At 39.0% G+C, this 21,216-nt stretch overlaps 1 protein-coding gene across 1 annotated transcript; it reads left to right on the top strand.

Annotated features, from left to right (window-relative positions):
- Positions 1–671: 671 nt before the first annotated feature.
- SH3BP2 (SH3 domain binding protein 2) lies at positions 672–16,949 on the top strand. Its single transcript, XM_082282638.1, has 13 exons — positions 672–780; positions 5,879–6,018; positions 7,071–7,173; positions 10,156–10,273; positions 10,871–10,941; positions 11,301–11,389; positions 12,734–12,799; positions 13,361–13,949; positions 14,834–14,942; positions 15,286–15,341; positions 15,785–15,866; positions 16,122–16,181; positions 16,585–16,949. Exons 1-13 carry the CDS (start codon positions 698–700, stop codon positions 16,720–16,722), a joined length of 1,704 nt encoding a protein of 567 aa, XP_082138764.1. The 5' UTR covers positions 672–697; the 3' UTR covers positions 16,723–16,949.
- The last annotated feature ends 4,267 nt before the right edge of the window (positions 16,950–21,216 follow it).

Below are 21,216 nucleotides of genomic sequence, written 5' to 3'. Positions count from 1 at the left end.
AGCCTCTTGAATTCAAATTTTATTGCCTTTTGTGGTTTGTGTAGCATCAAATGTACAGGCAAGACTTGCTCTAAAGTATGTCTCTGCTGCAGAATTTTTCAGAATGGTGATTTTGATTTTCTTGGGTTGAAGAAGGAAGGACAAGCTCCAACTCTGGGGGAGAAAACAGATGAAATATTTACAGTTCTGTGGTGCAGTGCAAGTACCTGAGGCACAGGCTCTTCTGGAGCACAGGCAGCATTTCTGATCTGTGCCCCTGCCAGTGTGAGAGCCAGAGTACACTGAGAGAAAAAAGGACAACTTTCTTTTTCTCCCATAGGAAAGTGGTCGATTGAAAGGTGAGAAGGAAGAAAATGAGCACTGGAAAATCCCGTCTTCTTTCTAGCTTGATGTCTGTCAGAGGTTTCAGCTATGCGGGAATTGATTTATAACCTCTCTGGGAAGCTGGGAAATCTGACAAAGATAGTGCTGCCCACTGACAGTGGGGGAAACAGGAAGTAACAAAGGAAACAAGTCATTGCCTCGGCGTCACTTTTGGCTGCAGTGCAGATGCACAAGCAGTTGGGGCAGGGTTTCTTTTCCTTTTGTGTGTTGAGCAGACAGCAGCTACAGCTGTGGCTTTCAACCTGGGAATACCCAAACGTGGGAGAAATGCAGAGATGTTCCTGCCATGCCTGAGAGGGGTCATAAGTTGTTAATGGCTTTGTCATCACAAAGGAAACAATCATTCGGTGAAACTGTCAGCAGAAAAACTATGTGTCGATCAGACAAGGTCACCAGGTTAGTGCTTTTTGTGGCTTGTATTTCTGTCATCTTTTCTCCTTCAGGTAGAGAACCGACTACAGCTACAAGTAGAGTATGGTATCTGGGCTAAAATACTTTTAACTCATGCAGAAAATGGAAAGATAAAGAATTGGGGGGGGAAGAGATGAGTGGGTTGTTGGTTGAAAGCTTTTGCCAGAAAAGAAAAGCAAGTTGAAGCAAGTTAAAGAGAGTAAATTTAGTTATACAGTGTATTTCAGTCGGGCTTACTTCTCTGTTCCCTTTGTCTTGTAAGCTTTTTCTTTTACTTCAATGTTTGTACTGTGCTATTAATCTTTCTGAGTATTGTGAAAGGGGCTGTTAGAAGTATTAGGAAATGGAATGTGTAGCCAAAAATGTAGGAGAGATATGGAAAAGTATTTCAGAAGTACTGGAGAATAGTTAATAAATGGACAAGAGACCTGATAATTCTGCAGAAAATAGTTTGAAGAACAGATGGTAAATGTTTAGGTGGTTGAATCAGAGAAATCATTCTTGCTCAGAATTGCTGAGAGCACATAGGGGAAACTTTTCCTGTTCTGCAGTGTGTAATGCTGCCTCATTTTTGGTAAACCCTTTTGTAGAGACTGATACTTCAGTCTCCCTGTGCAGGATGTGAGGAATACATTCATTTCTGTAAGTTATGTATTATATATGTCATGTCATTTCTAAGTTATATATTCAGAAGTAAACTAGCATCTGGCTTAGCTAGGTTTTACTTCCAAGTAAAATTTAAAGACTAGAGGTTATGAGGTTACAGTTTTATAAGTTCTCAGATGTAATTGGGATAGAGAACATTGTTACAAATTCAGATCAGGTTTACTTTTTGTACTTTGGAGGCCGTTTTTTTGTTTTTTCTAGCATGACCAAACTGGGCTCCAGGACAGATCATAAATATTGTTATAACAAGTGAGAACTTTTAAAATGACTTTTGGCAGCTGTAGCCTCAGAGATGAGGGTAATGTTTTTTAACGCCTATATACTGCAAGACGGGGAGATGATCACATCTGCCATATATTCTGCTGAAGTTAAGCAAGAACTGAGGACTCTTCCAGGATGCAATCCTTAATTGAATCAGCTTGTATTTGTTTTAATTGGGCTGAATGCCAGTAGCTCTTAAGGCCAAGAGGGTAAGTGTTCTTCTGTAATGTAATCCAGATTTTTAATGTGGCAAGATTTTACTCATGGAGGGACTTTTAGCCTGTAAAATTATGCCCTAGCCTCCAATATAGCTATTCCCTATACTCTGAGTGAGGGGATAGATTGAAATTGCTTCAGAGGTGTATACATTTACCTACTACACAATAACAGAAGTCTGCTATCCATTCAGAGTTTGAGCTTTGTAGCAGCACTATGATTCAGAAAATACTTCTGCATCTGACTGGCCTTATCCTGGTTATATGATTAAGTGTGTAGTTTCACTTTTTTTCACACTGTTTAACTTTCAGGGTACTTTGAAATAAAGAATGGCTCATTGCGATAGTGTTTGAGAAAAGTATACTCATGTGATAGACTTGGACTGACTTCATTGATACATTAGCAATACACTGCAAATTGGTTTGGTTTTCAGTCTGGCAGACCAGTTTGTATACATGGAGAAGTTACAATGGTAATTGTATAAGCTCTGTATCATGCTCCAAAATGCTGATTGTACCCTTCCATCTTTCCAAAAAGCACCCTTGAATCATGAATCACATCCTAGAAACTGCTGTTCTACTGTTTCTCCTACTATACTCCAAGGCCTTTCATCTCCCTCACAGGCATAGAATTGTCATGGGGATCACCTGAAAAACAGAGTGATGCAAGACCTTTCCCTGTCTGCTACCATCATCTTCTGGTTCAGAGGGTTCCGTTCAATGGGGGAGACGATTCATTCAATAGCCACATGCAATGGGTTTGGGGTTTGGTGGAAAAATGGATTAAAAAATAGGCATCTAGTTCCTTGGTGAGTGGGAAGAGGAATAAAGCATGTGGCTTTTACTAGAAGCTTTTACCAAGCACTGCATGGGAGATGTTGCCTTCTGTTTGTAACAGAGGACTAGTGTAAGGAGCAGCTTTGGCTGCACTGCGTGAGCCCTTTCTGTTAACTTGGTTGTCAGCCCGATGGAAGAGACTCTACTGTGTGCCAGAGGCGAAAATGTGTAACGGGGGCTTTGACATGTAGTGTAAAAGTGTAACTGCATAAGAAACAACTGGGAAATAGCCTTCTGTTCTCAGTAATGCTGAAGTTAACAGGCTCTGCAGTGACTTCAGTGACTGCTATGGTGCATACCTGGTAATGCAACATCCATCTGTTCTTGGTGTAATGTAGTAAAGAAGTCACAACAGGAATATCAAAAGCTGAGTGAACCATTAAGTGAGCTAAAGGAAACCATACTGTAGATGCTAAGACCACAAAAATCTTCGAGCTTCCATTTTTTCCTTCTACTCTTCCACCCCTACAATAAAGATTCTGCAGTTAGATTTGTTTTGACAGCTTTCTCCCAGCGGTTTGATGCAAAATAGCAACATCTGTCCTTACAGAGCTCTTTTCTGCAGTCAAGAAAAGAAGAAAAATCTTCCTGGGGCTAGGTTCAAAGTACTTAAATGGATTTTAGCAACATAACTCAAAGATTTCAACTCAGAATACTGAAGTTTACCCTAAGTGTCTGCTATGTGCCTTCAAATGAAAGTGCTTGAGGAGTGTACAGATGTGATGGGGAGTGTTATAAGCCACACTGAAATCCAGATAATAGGCTTAGCTGCCTCTAAATCTGTTGAAAAGCCTGGTGCAGTAGGTGGGCTCTTTAGTTCATGTAATGTATACTTGGTGATATGGATTTCAGCCTTGTCTCCTTTTACTCGCTTCTTTTATTCACTTAGCTGGGCTGGGGAAGTTCTAGGTTTTGGTCTCTATTTTCGGGACTGTTTTATAGTAAGTAGCCAAAAGTAAGAAATCATTGTGAAAAGAGGAAGCAGAACCTGATACTCTGCTGTCCTTTCCTGTCAGTTAAATCCTGTAGTCATCACACTGTAGAACTGGATAATTTTTTTTCCCCCTGCTTGCTCGCTCCTCTGCTTCCATATATATTTTTTTTTTTCCTGTCTGCCTTAAATTCTGGCTTTTCAGGTAGAGGAGAAATTGCCCATCCAGACATGCTTTAGGGAGTACTGCCCTACAGAAGGCCAACATGACCGGGACAAATATTTCTGCTTTCTGTATTTACCTAGGGTAACATACACCCAGGACTTGCCTTTGCAATCCTTATTTCAAGGAAATCACTCTTAGCAGTGTTAGTGTGGTTTGGTGTCAGCAGCCAGCTGGGTAACATTCTCCATTTCCCTCACTTCAACTTTTCTGCAAGATGTGGAGAAATTATTTAAAGGATTTAGCGGGGCAGGGGGGATGTTAATTTCTGCTACTATTTTTTTTGGTTGTTATTCTTAAAAGCTTAAAATATGTGAGTAGCCCCTTTTTGGACCTGTTAACACATTGCTGTTGCTAGAAATTTCATTGAGGTGGAGGAGGAAATAACTCAGCTTGGAAAGATCTCGGTCATTTAATAAAGACAGGGAGGAAACAGCAGACGAAAGGATATAGCTGAGTAGAACAAAAGTAACTTACCTTTTGGTGAGCAGCGAGGTCCTGGGGGAAAATTGGGATACCATGGTGCCTTGACCTGTCTGCTGTGAGAGCCTCTTTAGGGTCTTGGATCCTATCTTTGGCTGTGCCTGCTTCATAACACTGGGGACCAAAACCTAATTTTTGTGATTAAGTCTTCTAGGCTGCCTAGAGAATTTAATTTAGTTTAAACTCTCCTGGTAGAAATTGCTAGGAATTTCCACTCTTTCCCACATGTGTCATCGGCAAATGGCAAGCAGTTAGATCTAAATCCTAAAGTGATCCACTAAAGGGTCCATTGTCTTGCATGTCTGTTTTTCCTAACCCATACAATGGATGTGTACTTTGCAGTTGCTCCTCAACAAATCTGAAACACTTCCTCATTCTTGTCAGAATGGGAAAAACCATTTTAGGTTGGAGGGACACGTGCTTGGGTAGGGTGTTGTGCTGAGGCTCTTGGATTCTGTGCTGAGCCTCACTGTTTACCTCCCTTACTGTCCCTTTTCAGTAAAGGAGAAACGAACAAGATCCGTTAAATTTCAGTCCTCCACTGAAAGCTTATTAGTACTAAACCATCATTCCTTTATCAGAAATTAACTGGAACTTCATTAGTTTGCCTTTTACCAGCCCTACACCAGATGATAACAGACCCTTTTATGTCTAGGTCAAAATTTCCATTCTGTCCACGCATGGTTTCTTTTCTCCATGACACAGTAGGATTTTTAGTCTAGTTCTGTTACCAGTTGAAGAAAGAAAGGGCTCATAACAATGTATCAGAATAAGTTACTACCTAAGAAACAGATCTTTTTGGTTTAAGATGTCAGCAGAAAGAGTGGTACTGCAGAGATGCTTGATGGAGCATTACATTAATAATTGATAAATAAATTAAATTGAAGACTGCAGCAATCTGAGAGGAACTTCATTTGCAGAGGATGCTGTCGCATATAACATCCAGTATGAGATTATATACTAATCCTTTAATTAAAGAATTAAGAGTTAAAGAATAAAACATGTAAATATCAGGAGTAAGTAGTATTGGATGCTGCAGTTGCTAAACTTTGACTTGATTCCCTTGTTGTACATAAAATAACATTGTGTATACGTGTGTCATGTAGCACTTGGAAGAAGAAACCAATTTTGTTTCCAGTCACCTGCCTGATTAAGTCTCATGGTGTTATCTGGAGTATTTTAAAAACATAAATATTTAAGTAACATTTACTAAGCACTTTTCCTTTGTTTCAACAACTGTCAATCACTTTTGAGAGCTGTATAAAAATAAATCGGGGCTTTTTGCACCACTTTTTTTTATACATTACAAAGTTCCTGGAATCTTTGAACACCCTGTCTGTCTTACATTCTTGAGTGCTGAACCACATTAGTTGTTTGGAAAGCTTTTTAAGGAAACAAGCTTCTCAGTACTCATTCCTTAAAGTACAATCCGGGTTTTAAACTGTTTTTAATTATTCTAAATTGCAGAATGATGGCCTCACAGGAACAGGTCTGGCCAGTCCCAATGAAGGCAATTGGAGCACAAAACCTTCTGACAATGCCTGGAGGAGTCACCAAATCAGGGTATCTTCATAAAAAAGGAGGCACCCAGCTGCAGATCCTGAAATGTAAGTTGAATAAGGTATTAACTAAATTAAATGTTTTAAATGTTTGCCTCTGGGGCTAGTAACAGACTTCATGTTAGCAGACAACTTATTGAAGCTGTTCTTCCACTTTGTCTGGACTGGAATACAATTATACTGGAATATATGTATGAAAGACTCACATTGAAAGATTTTCCTTTAATTGTTTTGGAACTGTAAATCTTAGATAATAAATGTTGGGGCTGATTTAACTTTGCTTGTTTAGTTTTCTTCTCAAGCCCTTCACAAGTAAGATTTTCAAGACAAACAGATTCCCAAGACATGTATCAATTTCAAATACTTTTTTCTGAAAGAAATTAGTACTCAGCTTTTTTTTCCAGTTGGTTTTTCTGTACTGGAAAAAATATCCCCATCTCCTACTGCTGTTGTGAAATGGAAATTTTCTCACTGCCAACATTGGGCTGTACTTAAAAACAGTAATTTCTTCTGAAATCAGAGCCTATTTACATGGGGAAGAGTTCAGATTTTGGGTTTATTTATACGCTATTCATTTGGTATCCCTGTTTATGATGAAACTATACTTCTATAGTTAAGGGCAAAGGCTACTGTCTTTGATAAGGGAAAGAGTCTTGGCCTCTTTCAAAAAAAGAAAATAGGATATCATTTTATTGGCAGCATTATGTACTTGAGGTAAAAGAAGAGAGGGAGATACTGGTTTTGGGATGGATGTAAGTATGTATTTGTAGCCTGTGGCTGCCTTCCTGCTATTGCTTATTTCACTAGTGAAGGAGCACAGGTGGAGGTCAGGCCTGCAGGCTTTGAGGCTTCTTTTGAAGTTTTCAGATCAGCTGCCTCTCAAGTGAGGGAATCAAATATTACCCTTAGTACCAAAACTGCTAATGGACAGCTTCACTGTGTGACTGATCATCAACAAGCTGTCACTTAACTAGTTTGTGCTCATTTGCAGCGATTAATATGATTACTAAAATCTTAAACAATGATTCTACCCATGCTAAGAGGTTCTAGTTATTCTGCTGCCCTTGGATTTATATTTTGCTCATTTTTTACCTTTTCAGGGCCATTGAGATTTGTGATTATCCACGAAGGATGTATCTACTATTTTAAGAGCAGCACATCTGCATCTCCCCAGGGTGCATTTTCTTTGAAAGGTTACAACAGGTGAGTGCCAAGGAACTCGCTTAACACCCAAGCTCCTTTTACTTAATGCTAGGGGCTACAGCTTTCATTTCTAATGAAGTTAAACACTGCTACATCTGTTGTTTGAGTTAAGCATTGATCTTAGATTCCAAGAGATGTATTCCTTCCAAATTGTATATATGACATTTCCTGTGCTTGGCAAGCGGGTAGCCTTCCTCTTCTGTAATTTAACCAGTAAAGCTGTTTGAATTGCAATCGGCTTACTCTTGTTACTGATTATTGCAGGCTGCACGTGCAGATAGATGTGGATTCTTTCAGACAAACCATCTTTGTTCTGTAGTGACCAGAGAGGAATCAGAAGAGAAAATTGATGGAGTTACTGGTTCAGCAACTTTAGTTAGTGTCGAAACTGTATCAACTACAGTGTGATAAATGAGAGAAAGCATGTGCAAGATGTCTGACTCATTTCACGACACATTTTAATCTTAGTATTTACTTTGCAAGTTGAAGACAAAAATATGTGGCTTTCAAGTTAGCCAGTACTGTCAGAATCTGAGTGCAGTGTAAGTACGAGGCCTACTAATATAAGTCCACCATAATTTTAGGGAATTGCTGTTGAAATTGATGCTAAGAAAGGTTTAATGAGAGAGAGAATGTAGAGAAATATCACTGCATTGATCCTAACCACTGCAATTTCATTGTATTTGTATTTGTATCTTGTACTATAATATGTTCTCAGATTTGTGGAATAAGGAATTATCTTTTCTTGAACTGTGAGAACTTTTCTAACTGAGAACCCCTAATGGCATATTTTAGGGGAATGCACTTGTAAACACTGTAGGTAGTTAAAAATTCAAGATTAATTTGTAGAAGAAATCCACACTGTAATTTGGTCATGACACCAGCTTCTGCAATCTACATGAATGTGAACAATATGATGGAATTTGTAAATGCTAGAGACTGTTCATTCCTTTTTATGTATCTTAATTCTAGCAGCCTTGTAGAGACCTTGGTTGGAGTAGGGACCAGGCTTTGATTAGTATAATGCACAGACAAGCATTACTGGAAAACAATTTGAAATGAAAGAACTGAAAGACTGAGTAGTTGCATAAGGGTTTTTAAATTTTTTTCCCCCTAAAAGTCCCAAATGAGGAAATTCCTTACACACACAAAAAAGAAAGAGGTTAAGTTATGCTTGTTTTAAAATAATAAGAAATGTGTAATAAAGTGTTTGTAAGGGAAACATGTAAAAATTAAGTTTACCTTTATTCATAGTTTTTCCTTATTTCATGGGAAACGTGTTTTGATTTCTCCTCTGAAATAGTGCCTTCTTGAAATAAGGACCACAAGCCCCCGGAGTACCTCTTACAGTGTGTGATGCTTGTGAATTAATATGGTTCATTAACTCTTGAACAAGTCAAAGCAGTTGTTCATAAAAGTCTGGTTAGTGGATCAACAAGTGTTCTTCCTTTTGCATTGTCCTTTCTACCACAATAATGGAGAAATACTGCAAATGCACATATGGGGATTTCTGTGGTATTTTTCTGGGCTTGGGGGTTATTTTTCATAAGGCAAAACTGGCCAGTAAAACTGCTTTCTGCCAGTCTTTATGACTTGTATAGTGTCATAGGTTAGCAAGCATAGTCCCGGAAGGGACGTCCTTGCTAAGGGGTGCTTACAGTTTCCTCTGGGAACTGATAGAACCTATCAGCTGGCCAGTTTGAATATGGACAATTCTCTAAGCCACTTAAAGTTGTGAACACCTCTGTGATCCACATTTAAGAATAGGCAAACTCCCCCTCCAAGCTCTCTCTCGTTTCCGGCGCTGGCACAGGTGGCTGCGGGCCCCGTGTGGGGGCCAGCGGGCCCGGCCAGGCCCTGCTTGGGCCAGGCTGGGCCGGGCCACGGCCATCCTGGAGCCATGGACCTGTTCCAGCCGTGGAACCCCCCCCACTGCCTTGCCATGGGCAGCCGGAGCGGCTCGGCTCTCCCCCCTCTCCACTGCGATAAGGAAAATTCAACATTCCAGCTGCAAAGCTGCAAGGCCGAGGTGAGATTAACCCTTTTACTGCTGTGAAGAGCTGAAAACCTGAGGGAAGAGAGAGAGGAGATGCTTAAAGCTGAAATTCTGTTGTGAAGCTATGATATATCAGAGTATCCTGTTGTAATTCCATGAAGATATGGGGGGGTGGAGTGTTCAACTCGTAAGCAAAAGCACCTGCGCTGAGATAGGCAGATGCTGATGCAGCTGTAATTTCATGAGAAGTTTGAACAAGGAGAGATGAACCAGATGAGGACTTTTGCTCCAAACGGGAAAGGAGAAAACCTCAGTACCTAGAGATGCTCCCAGAGATAGTCTTAACGATGAAGATGATGAAGACCCTTTGCTCCCAGGGAAGGAGAAGGGCCTCTGTTTTTGTTTCTGAACGGCTCAACCTTAAAATTGTACCCCAAGAAACTTCAAGAGTGGACCCTCGAAAGCAGTTGCGGGAAAAGCTGCAAGTCGGGGGAAAGGACTCACACGCAGGCAGAGAGACTCCTCTTCCTAAATGGACTGAACAATATTTGGAAGTGGGCGGCTGTCTCGTTGTGATAATGTTTTCATAGCATGAGCAAGAAGAGACTTCTCTTTCTAAATGGACTGAACAAGGTTATTATGGAAGTGGTAAACAGACTGAACATCTTAAGGGTTGTTTTTTCACATTGTCAGTGGGAGAAGGGAGGAAGGTGGGGGGAGGAGGAGAGTTCTGAAGGTGGTATAATTTTTTTTTCTTCCCTCTTTTAGAGTTGTTAATAAACTTCTTTATATTCTTTCAAGTTTGGTGCCTGCTTTGCATTTCTCCTAATTCTTATCTCACAGCAGATAAACAGTAATGAGTATTTTGGACCAAACCACTACACTAAATTGGTGTTTCCGCCCGGTTAGCAAACCGAACCCGCGACATATAGCAGCATCAATTTTATAGATTAAGGCGTTTCTGTATTGGTTATTCTGTTTCTCAGGGTTATGCGGGCAGCTGAGGAGACAACATCAAGCAATGTGTTTCCTTTCAAGTTAGTTCACATAAGCAAGAAGCACAGGACATGGTTTTTTTCAGCTTCTTCTGAAGATGAAAGAAAGGTAACTTTCTTCTTTTGCAATAGAATTTTCCTTGAAGCAAAAAGTGGCTCTTGGACTTCCCTAAAGTCTAAATGAACTGGAAATGCAGCTGTCACTGACATTCATATACCTAGTTGTTTGGGCTCCTCTGAAAATCATGTCTGAAGTTTTAACTGTTAAGTTAGTGTTGATTCAGCTTGTGGTTTAGGGAATGGCTGTAAGTGACATACTAGATGGTATGGGTTTCTCCATATTTAACACATATTCCATATTTATTTTTTACTAAGGAAAAAGTAATGATACGTTAAGCCTTTGATAAACTATGAGAACTGTTCAGTGAAATCTCTCACCCATAAACATACTATGAATATATACCTGGCTTTCAGAATAAGAGCCTGAAATTTGTCAACTGAAAACTTAATATTTCAGTATGTTACTACAGCATTTTATACAATCAAAACATCTGAGTGATGAGTCCTTTCAATAAAAAGTCACGGCTAAATACTATTTCAATGTATGTTCTCTGAACTTACTCTGTTCTTACAGAAGACAAGATACATCTGTGTTTAATGATTTAAAGATTGATATGTTGAGTGTCGTATTTTTATTTTTGTTTAGAATTGGATGCTATCCTTGAGGAGGGAAATTGATCACTACCATGAGAAGAAAGAAACAATGACAGAATTCAGGTATAAACCCTTACTCTTTATTGGCTTTTTACCCTTTCGCACTAGCTCTTGACAGTGGTGTTTTAAGCTTTTTGCACCTGCAAGTAGCTTCCTGTTAAATACAAACAGGCGCAGTAAGACCCAAGAGGAAAAGCCCTTCCTAATTTATGCTTTAAAGAATATGAAGAAAAAACCAAATCTTTTCACAAAGACTACTTTAAATGTCAGCTTTGTGTAAAACAAATTAAATCTTTTAAAAGACAGCAGCAACATATTTGACTGTTAATTAGGAAATAGGAACAGATTGCTTCTGCTTTTCCAGCATTCCTTTCCAGTGCTGCAGTCCTGCTAAACAGAAGTAACTGTCCTTTCTTTTGCAGCGACTCTGGTTCTGATGCAGACAGTTTCTATGGCTCAGTAGAACGTCCCATTGACATCAAGTATTCCCATCATTCAGCAGATAATGAAGGTGACAAATTTAGACACTGATAAATAAGGCTTCTTTGTTTGCTTATTTATTTCTCCTGAATTCTGCAGGAATTATTCCCATATCTTAAGTGAACTGATCCAATTTTTAACTGGTGTTTTTTTACAAGGTGTGTCTCTGTTGTAGTGTTCAATCCGAAACAGCTGTTCTGTGCCATTAACTGTTAGTACAAATAAACTAAAGAATTTCATATCCTTCAAGGAGCTTAATTAAAAGTGAGGACATGACAGCCTGTCAGGTAGGCATTCACAGCATATTTCAGCAGTGGAGCTCCTAGGCAAGAAATATGTTTGTGAAAGCCAACATGAGAAACCTTGCCTCGAGGTTCAACTGAGATCCTTTACTAAGCCTTTTCCCATCTGCCCTTTCAGATTTCTAAGGGCAGTGTTGATGGGAGCAAGACCTCTCATTTCCTGAAAGGAAATTCTTGACTATTCTTCCTGACTAGGACAAAAGGGCAGGAGTGGGTCTTGTTAGGAAATCCGGTTCCATTGCTGCAAACAGAGGAGAACAGACTCATCAGCATTTCATGTGGGGTTGTAGTTTAGTCCTTCTGTGTTTATGGGAGGGAAGGGTTGTATGCAAGATGAATGATGTTAAGAGGTCTAGTAGAAGTTTAAATTAGGAATATTAGAATAACTGATTTTTATCAGCTATTCTTACCTTTTTTTTAGGGCATTCTTCTGCATATTGTCCTTCAGGCTTCTTTTATAATCAATGATGAGAAATTACTGCCTGGAAGTAACGTGTGTTTTGTGGCTTGGTTATTCTGATTTGCAGATAAAGGCAACATCGAAACCACAAATTGAAGCCATTTGTTGTGGTGGGGTTTTTGTTGTTGCCAGAGCAAGGCAAAAGAACTAAAACTGTTTTGTAGATCACTTAGCTTGTTTTTAATATTTCATATTGCAAAATCATAAATGTTTCTATGGTAGGGTTAAATTTTGGGGATTATGCTTTTACCAAGTGGTTCTGTCAATGCATCCATGTAGTTGTGTCTCTGCAACTGATTTGAACTTTTCTCAGGAAGGCTGGAACACTAGAAAGTGTCACAAAAAAGTAAATTTTTTAACTTGTAAGTTAAAAAAACCCCAACTAATGTGCAGTATAGTTTATCTGCCTCTGTTATAAGTGATGGCTTTCTTAACTGACATAAAAATTTAAGGAAACACCTATTCTAGATACAGAGAAGTGGATCAAAACTATTAATTTTTTTCACCTCTTTAGAAAAAATACCTGAAAAATATTTGTATTAAAGAGCCCTAAGTACTTGATATTCTTTCTTGGTTCCAGAAGTACTTATCAGAGTCTGATTTTTATCTGCAGATTATGACCAGGAGGAAGAGGATGAGTCTTATTTGCAGCCGGATACTTCTGACATAGTGAAAGATGGTATGTGATTTCTTTGATTCCCTCACGAAAGGCCCCCAAGTGAAGGCAATATTCCTGTGGAATGCCAGGTTATTATTTTGTATTGGTCATAACTATTCCAACTGACAAAATAACTGAAGTAATGTAGAGGTATCTAATCTTGAGAGGTATTTAGGGTCATAAGTTTATAATAACAGCAGTAACCTCTTGTAGAAAGCATTACATGCCTTTAGGGACATGTTTTCTTGCAGGCCTCCTGCCTGGAGTGACCTATATCTGGTCATCAGTCTGGAGCATCACTAATGCTTTTAAGGAAAAAACAGACTACATTATTTTTAGCAAAGACTTTTCACTTTGCTAAGTCATCATAAGCCATGCCTGAATAAAAATATCAGGAGTTTATTGTCTATAACTTTCAGAATTCTGCTGACAGTTAAATGCTTACCCAGCATGTTGAGTACTATCAGACCCAATGCCGGTGAAATATCTTAGATCACACAGAAAATTGATTTGAGAAGTCTCTTTTGATGACATACTGTATTCCCCCTCAGTGTGTCAAGTTTTTTGGTTTTCTTTCTGTAGATATGGTCCTGCCCCCAGCGTACCCACCGCCGCCCATTCCTCACGTCAGGAAATCTCCCTACTCAGAAGCGAGGGCACATTCCTATGCTGGCAAACCAGCTGCACCAGTACCACCACCTCCTCCTAAGAGAAGCTTGCCTGATATCAAACTAGAGGATTTTGTGGGTGTGAGAGAGGCCCAGTTACAGAGCCGAGCTGAACCTAATCCAAAGATTCAATCTCCAAGCCGGAGACTGAGTGAACAGCCGCCCCCTGTGCCCCCTTTGCCTGTGTTCAAAAAGCCTGCAAGTGGCAAAGAGTCTCACCTACTGCCTCCAGAGCCTCTGCCTCCAGCCCAAGTCCTTGCTCCTCCAGAAGCATGCGAGAAGCTAAAAAACTTAAACCTTTCCCTGCGGACTCCTCCTCCTCTGCCAGGCAATAAACCCAAGCTGTCACAGCTTGCTGAAAAGCCAGCAGAGCCCAAGGTGCCAAGGGAACATGGTAAACCTGGACTGTTTGTGCCACCAGTGCTCCCAAAGCCACCTGTGCCAAGCCACCAGCCCCCTGCAGTCAAGCCTAGAACAGAAAAATCTTCATGTCCCCAGTTACAGTAAGTATGAAAACACAATGCACTAATATGTTCTCAGTCATTTATTAGTTAACAAGTTTAGACACTCAGATTCATACCAACATCTGTGTTTCTTCCCTGCACCACCCCTCTCTGTGTTGTGCTTTTTTTGCCTGTTACTTGACAATTTGCAGTGAATCTAGCTGATCTGGTTGGACCTGTTTTGTGCAGGAGTTTGGACTAAATGATCTCTAGCGGTCTCTCCTTACCCAAATTAATCTGTGATTATCTAAATTAATCTGCAAGTACTGCCTCCAGCTCTGGGGCCCCCGACACCAGAAAGATGTTTACGTGTTGAAACTGGTCCAGAGAAGGCCACTGAGTTTGATCCAAGAGCTGGAGCACCTCTCCTATAAGGACAGGCTGACAGAGTTGGGATTGTTCAGTCTAGAGAAGAGAAGGCTTCTGGGAGACCCTTAGAAAACCTTCCAGTATCTAAAAGGGCTACAAAAGAGCTGGAGAGGACTTTTGACATGGGCACGGTGTGACAGGACAAGAGGGAATGGCTTTAAACTGAAAGAGGGGAGGTGTAGGTTCAGATTAGATATTGGGAACAAATTATTTGCTGGGAGGGTGGTGAGGCACTGGCACAGATTGCCACATAAAATTTGGATGCCTCTTCCCTGGAAGGGCCAGGTTGGATGGAGCTCCAAACAACCTGGGCTAGTGAGAGGTATCCCTGCCCATGGGAGGAGGGTTGGAACAAGATGGTCTTTAGGGTCCCTTCCACACTAAACCATTCTAGGATTCCATGATTTGGGGGCTAAACTGAAACTTCAGTTCTAGTTTACTATCCATTCAGTGTTTTGTATATTTTTCTGTTTTCCTGATGAGATATCCTTCAGTTTTCTTTCTGTTTCTGCCAGGAGATCACCACCGGATGGACAGAGTTTTAGAAGTTTTTCATTTGAAAAACCAGCACTACCCTCCAAGCCAAGCCAACCTGATGATGACTCTGATGATGATTATGAAAAAGTAAGATCAAGCAGATGATCTATTCTAAAATAATTTTTTTTTTCTTGCTTATGTATACTTTTGGGAACATTTTAAGTGCATTATTTCAGGAAAAGAGTAACTTTCTGAAAACATAGTGCTGTGTAATTTTTTTTTTCATTCCTTTTTGAGCTTTAGCAAATGCCTTGATAAGTTATGGAGTTTAAGATTGGATATAAAGGAGAAAGAAGCATAAAGTAAAGATTAAACCACCATTAATAATTTCAGATACTGATGAACTGTAGGTTATTTGCATAACAAATTGCTAGGGTTTTGAGTTGTCATTGACTTACACAGTGACTTATTTTCTTCATATTTTTTATAGGTTGGGCTGCCTGCTTCAATATTTCTTAATACCTCTGAATCCTTTGAAGTTGAAAGGTAAAATGTGATTTTAAAATCATTCCTTAGACGTCTGTCAAAAACCTGTGCTGAACCGTAGTCCGATGATCGTTTTGATAGGTATAACTTGTGTTTAAAACACACACTAAAATGTTTAAAATGGAAATCACTTTCTAGAGAAGTTAGTTCAGTGCTCATGTATCACTTGAGAGATGAGAATGCAATGTGATTTGGCTCCATCTGGAGGAGGTCATTTTGCCAGGATGCTGGATGGGACCAGAAAGCCAGATGATCTGTGCTGCACTGCTGGTTCAGGTGCTAGAACACTGACTTTCCTTCAGCTTGATCTACTATGAATTTTTACACCCAAACCAGAGATTTGTAATAAGAATTTTAAGACTGTAAGCATTTGATTTATCTGACTGCTAATAATGTCATGTACAGGAATAATTATAGTATATGTCACTGTTTGTTGTTTTTAGGATATTTAAAGCTAATAGCCCACAAGGACGACCACAAAATGGATTGTACTGTATTAGGAACTCATCTACTAAGCCTGGAAAGGTAAATTGCAATTGCTGAATCTATGCCCCAAAAAACTTCTTGATTGAGACATACTGCATCTTATATATGACAAAGTACTTAACAGTTTAGATGTGGTCTATTCTTAAAGCAAGAAAATGTGAGAGAATTGCTATCATAATGTCAGTGATTTGTAAAAAAATTTTTAGGCTGAATTTTAATTAGTTCCTTAATAATACCTTTACTTAGAAGAGCTTGGTAGCATAGACTGAATATGTTGCATTTTTCTTCTTCAAGGTATTGGTTGTATGGGATGAACCTGCAGGAAAAGTGAGAAACTACAGAATCTTTGAAAAGGTCAGTAGCTGCACTGTGTATGCATCTTTAGATTATACATGTCTGTGTGTATCAAGTGGGTGTGCATATAGGTATATATCAGAACTAACATGTTGAAGTCTAAATTTGTTCCCACCTGATAGTAAAAATCAGCTATTTACAAATATCTGATCTAGGATGAGAGTTTGAGTACTCAACATCTGGTTTTCTAGTTGCTGAATCATGTATCATCATAAATTTCAGCTCCAGTGAAATCTTGTTAAAGTCCTGAGTTTAATTTGGACTTATTTGTATGACTGACTGGTTTGCAAAGCAGTAATGTGTTTGAAATAACTTCTTTCTGATGATGTTTTAGCCTTTTTTCTTTAGACAGTGAGCTGGAAACTTACTGTCAATGGTTACATATGTTTTTGTCCTACAACAGGATGGCAAGTTTTATCTGGATTCAGACATCATGTTTTTGAACATGGGAAGTTTGGTGGAATACTACAGCACTCACATCTTACCCAGTCATGACAGCCTGATGCTCAGGTGTCCTTATGGTTACTCTAAGCCAAGGTGACATGACAGCCATGGTTCACTGAGACCCTACTGCCCCTGAGGACTGGACTCCTGGCGCTGTTGGACGTCCTGCTGTTTGCACACACAAACTGAGTCTGTTTCCACCATTTATTCTCACATGAATTGTTATATAAATGCCCTTTAATGAACTCTCGGTAAAGCCTTACAGTCCAGATCAGCGGATTTTATGGTCTTTTCTTTTACAAAGACCTGAACTGATTATGCTGTGAAAGCTGTCCAGGATACCCACACCTTTTATAAAACTGCTGCTATTACTAATCTCCTTGGAATGTTGAAGATGAACACGAACAAAGAAGTGATCTGAATACAGCTGATCCAGAAAATGGACACTTCTGAAATTATGTCAGAATTTATTTGTGACAGGGAATACTAATACTCTGACTTGGAGCTAGTACTCCTAAAGTCAGCATTGGTGCTCAACTGAGATATTTTGTATTACTTGTATAGTTGATGTGTACATAATGAAGATTTCTGTGCAAATTATTTGATTTGCTACAGGTAAAGATGATCAGGAAATGCGGCTTTTTTTAAAGCCACCCCATATTTACTTGTACCTTCTGAGTACAGTAACCACTATCAGGTACTATCTGGCTGATATGGATGTGGCATCCCACATACTGCTTAATGACATGCACTTGAGATAAGTGTGGAACAATATTGATTTGGCTTTATGGGAGCCCAACTACCTAGTTCTGAACTGGAAGGGTTTGTGCCACTGGTATTTTTAAAGGGTATGAGAAAAGAGAAAGGGCTACTTGAGATTTAGGGGAGAGGGAAGGGAGCCTTTTGAATATCCCAAATTCCAACTAGCAGTTTTCTCTCATGTTGCCATAGTCAAAGGTTCTTTAAAACAAAACACAAAAAAACCCCATAAACCATAATGGTGATGCTACTATCACTCCATAAATCCTTGTGGTCAATCTCTTAGGAGCACGTTGTCAGCCTATTGAATTTTCCTCTGTTCTAGGGCAAAACACACTATCCTAGTCTACCACCAAGAATTTTTCCATAATTAGAATTTTTACCCATTTTGTAGTTGCATGCAAAACAAAATCTGTTTTTAATCTACTGTCAGTGATAGACATTAGCAGGGTGCTTTTAACATTTGTTCCCTAATATTTTGGGGACAGGTATCCTAAATCCAAGGGCTTGATGTTTATGCCAAAATTACTATTGGAGAAGAAATTTATTTTAATAATCTTTTAAGTAATTCTGTGGATCCAAAACCACTGTCATAATGGTCTCATACTCTAACAATATTTACAAGACTTGTAATAATAGTAAAAAAAATTCTGCCACTCCTGAAACAGAAGGTATCTAGTTTTTAGCAGTCTGAATCTGTATCCATAAAGTTTTTTTTTTTCTGTTACCTTTTTAAAGTTTATACATGCCCATTTTAATCTTGTTACCATTAGATGGTCACAACTTTAATATCATAACAAAACTATTACAGAATAAGACTTTGCTTTTTATGAAAATGATAAACCAGGATTTAGTCCCTAGGGAATTTTCCTTACTAATCGGATGGAATATGAGGATCATACACAGGAATCAAGGCAGGAAACTCTGCTTCCATCTTTTTCAAGAGACACAGACATACACAATATCAGTCTTTTGATCTCTGTTCCCACTGTAATAGGACTTGTGTGTAAAGAATGTGAAGTACTTAAAATTCAGATTCTGTTGAAAATTGGATATTTCAAGTCTAATTCCTTTTATTTTAAATTAGTATCCCTGTGGTATGCTACCCTGATATGATCCTCTCTAAAGAAGGGTCAGGCAATACAGCATTTTAAAAACTTTTTTGGCAAATAGTTACAGGTATATCATAATAAGTTCAAGTTCCTTGCAATACTCACACATACTGTCTACAGAGTAAGATTTTCTCTGTCTGGGAATAATTGACTTCATTCTGTCATGACAGTCATATTTATAGTATGCTCTCTTTGGGGCCATATTCAGATATTTGATTGTTTTTTCAACCTTACCCTTGGAAGATTTTTAAATTGTAAACATCCATTTAAAATATAACACACTCTTTACCTGTGTAATACAAGAGTTTCAAATATGTAAATTTTTGTGTTAATTCCCTTTTGTATCTAAATGTATAGATTTCTGAAATGGATAAACTTTCAATGCCAGTTCACCTCATTTTGTGCAGTTGTCTTTAATTTCATGGGGGTGTGTTTTAATGTTTTTGTTTGTAGCTGTGCTCTTCTAATAGTAAAGTTAGAGAAATTAATTTTTAGCCCCTCTAAGAAGAAAATCTTCATGTTCCAAACAAATCTGCAATGATTTACACTCTTTCTTCCAAGTCCTCTTGCTCCTACATACTAGTCTAGTCTGTTTTATAACAAATCAGGTAGGATTCTGGTGTTTGTAGGGAGGAAGGACACAGATAGAACACATGGCTCAGTCCCTCCCCTATATTTCTCACCAGCTTGCCTCTCCTCATTCCTTCACCACAAAGCAGCCTTTGCATCTACAACCTACTGCAAGCTCTTTAGCTTTAAAATAGTTTGTGGGGAATTGTCAAAGCAGCATGTGATGTGCAGAAAGAATGTAGTTAATGAGTTTTGTAATCTCCAAGTCAAAATCATTGGTACTAGTTTGGGAAAAGTCTTGCCTCTTGTGAGTGAACCTCCAGATAAAAGTATTACAGGTCATATTTGGATGGGGATTGCTGCTCTAGGGAAAAAAACTAGAGTGCTTTTGAAAATAAAACAAGGGACAATCAATGGCAGCATGTCATAAAAAGTGAACCAATATCCAAACAATTTTTCTATGACAACAAAGGTGCTTTGTGTCAGCAGTAAAGCATTCCTCAACTCAGAACTTTGGTTTTTACAAGAATGTGAATAAACAGCAAGAGTATTTGTGGCCTCAAGTGGCTTCATCCTTTGGAACGTGCAAAAGGGCACTGAAGATTTTGGAAGCTGTGTGATTATGTAGAATTTGGGGACATCTGCTGGTCAGCCTGTTCCACAAACAGGAATCCAGCAGCTGAGCATGTGTGTGGAAGTTGTTTGGGACAAATCAATCTTAAGTGGCTTCAGACAGAAACTAGAGATCAAAGCTAACTTCAAGTGGAAACTCAATAGGCTGGGTCTTTGAAACTTAAGGCTCTTTTGGCTCATCTGTCTCATATAAGTAGCAATACTGTTTAGCAAAATTGCTCATATGAATGTCTTCTAACCTAAAGAACAAAAAGATTAATTTATCTTTCTGTGTTTAAATTATTCTTAAAATATACTTTGAGGTAGAATTTACATAATGGACATCTGAGTGCCATTTAAATTTATCCACATCGTGAAGCATTAAGCATTTGTTCTGAACATTAAATACTTCATCTAGCAGCAAGCAAATTGCATGATGTTGCAATAGTTTCTATCTTATGAAATACCTCCCTCAAGTCAAGGAGGGGGTTTTTCCCTAATAGTGGGAGTACTTGAGATGCCCATGATTACAGACCCCTAAGTGGGAGAGGTTATAGTCCTTTTACTATACTCAAAGCACCAAAATATCAAATACCAAACACTACTAGAACTTCAAGACACAGAGCATTTGAGCTCACTTTAAAACTAGATGGGCTGAAGTGATTATGTTCAGTAGGCTTCAGGTATGGAGTAAGCCTTGTAGCACAGCCAACTCCAAAACTATTCCTTCAGGGCTTCCATTCCTGTATCTTAATTACAGGACAGTCATTACTATCCCTCACTTGTACCTTCCTCCTTACAGTATCTAGTTCCCAGGAAGTGGGCAATTCAACCTCTCAGGCTGATGACGTGGTCCTGATAGGCATGTAATCTTGGAGATATCAAAGAATAATTTCTAACGTAATTTCACTCTACTGGAGTTGGTTTGCACAGAAATGACAGTGATAAAAGCCATTTGTAGGATGAGGTCACTGGATATATAAAACAACTTTTTTGAGTTACCAGCTTCTCTGCCTTTTAACAACCACTTCATACAAGCTCCTGCTGGGTACAATCCTAGCACAGCTGGTTCTTGGACTGGCTGATGTGCACTGAAATTCTGGCCTGGAAAGCTTTTTGCATGGCTGGAGTTTTTGCACCTGTACTGAAGGCCAGTGATGTGAAAGGGCCATTACAGCAGCACAGGAAGCAGAAGAGTCTGTCCCATGGAAAGTTATTAAAGGGTTTTATTACAGGGCCAATATGGAAAGGTGTACCAGGTGTGGCTTCACAAGCTGCCTGTTTTAGGCTTCATTGATTATGCTGTGCTTTAATTTACACTAATTTGCACTGTGCTAACATTCATGCTGATTTACTTTTCCAAGAAAATGACAGCCGCACCCTAACCATGGGAGTACTGCTGAAAATGTGCCATTTAAAAATTAAATGTGACTTCAGGGAATTAAAAATTTGATATTCTAATATTAGAAAGCTCCTCTCAAGATTAATTAATTTTCTCCTGTATATCATAATTAAAATAGTAACTACCTTAAAATCTT

Source organism: Coloeus monedula (assembly GCF_965178545.1).
Source record: "Coloeus monedula genome assembly, chromosome: 5".
In the NCBI taxonomy this organism is placed as follows: domain Eukaryota; kingdom Metazoa; phylum Chordata; class Aves; order Passeriformes; family Corvidae; genus Coloeus; species Coloeus monedula.
The sequence above is the reverse complement of the archived record's forward strand: the minus strand, read 5'-3'. Positions and strand labels throughout refer to the sequence as shown.

Coding starts and splice junctions, on each gene's coding strand:
- SH3BP2 (XM_082282638.1), top strand. CDS start 698: ATGGCTTTGTCATCACAAAGGAAACAATCATTCGGTGAAACTGTCAGC. Junction 10,274..10,870: donor CTTCTGAAGATGAAAGAAAG/GTAACTTTCTTC, acceptor ATTTTTGTTTAG/AATTGGATGCTATCCTTGAG. Junction 13,950..14,833: donor TCTTCATGTCCCCAGTTACA/GTAAGTATGAAA, acceptor TGTTTCTGCCAG/GAGATCACCACCGGATGGAC.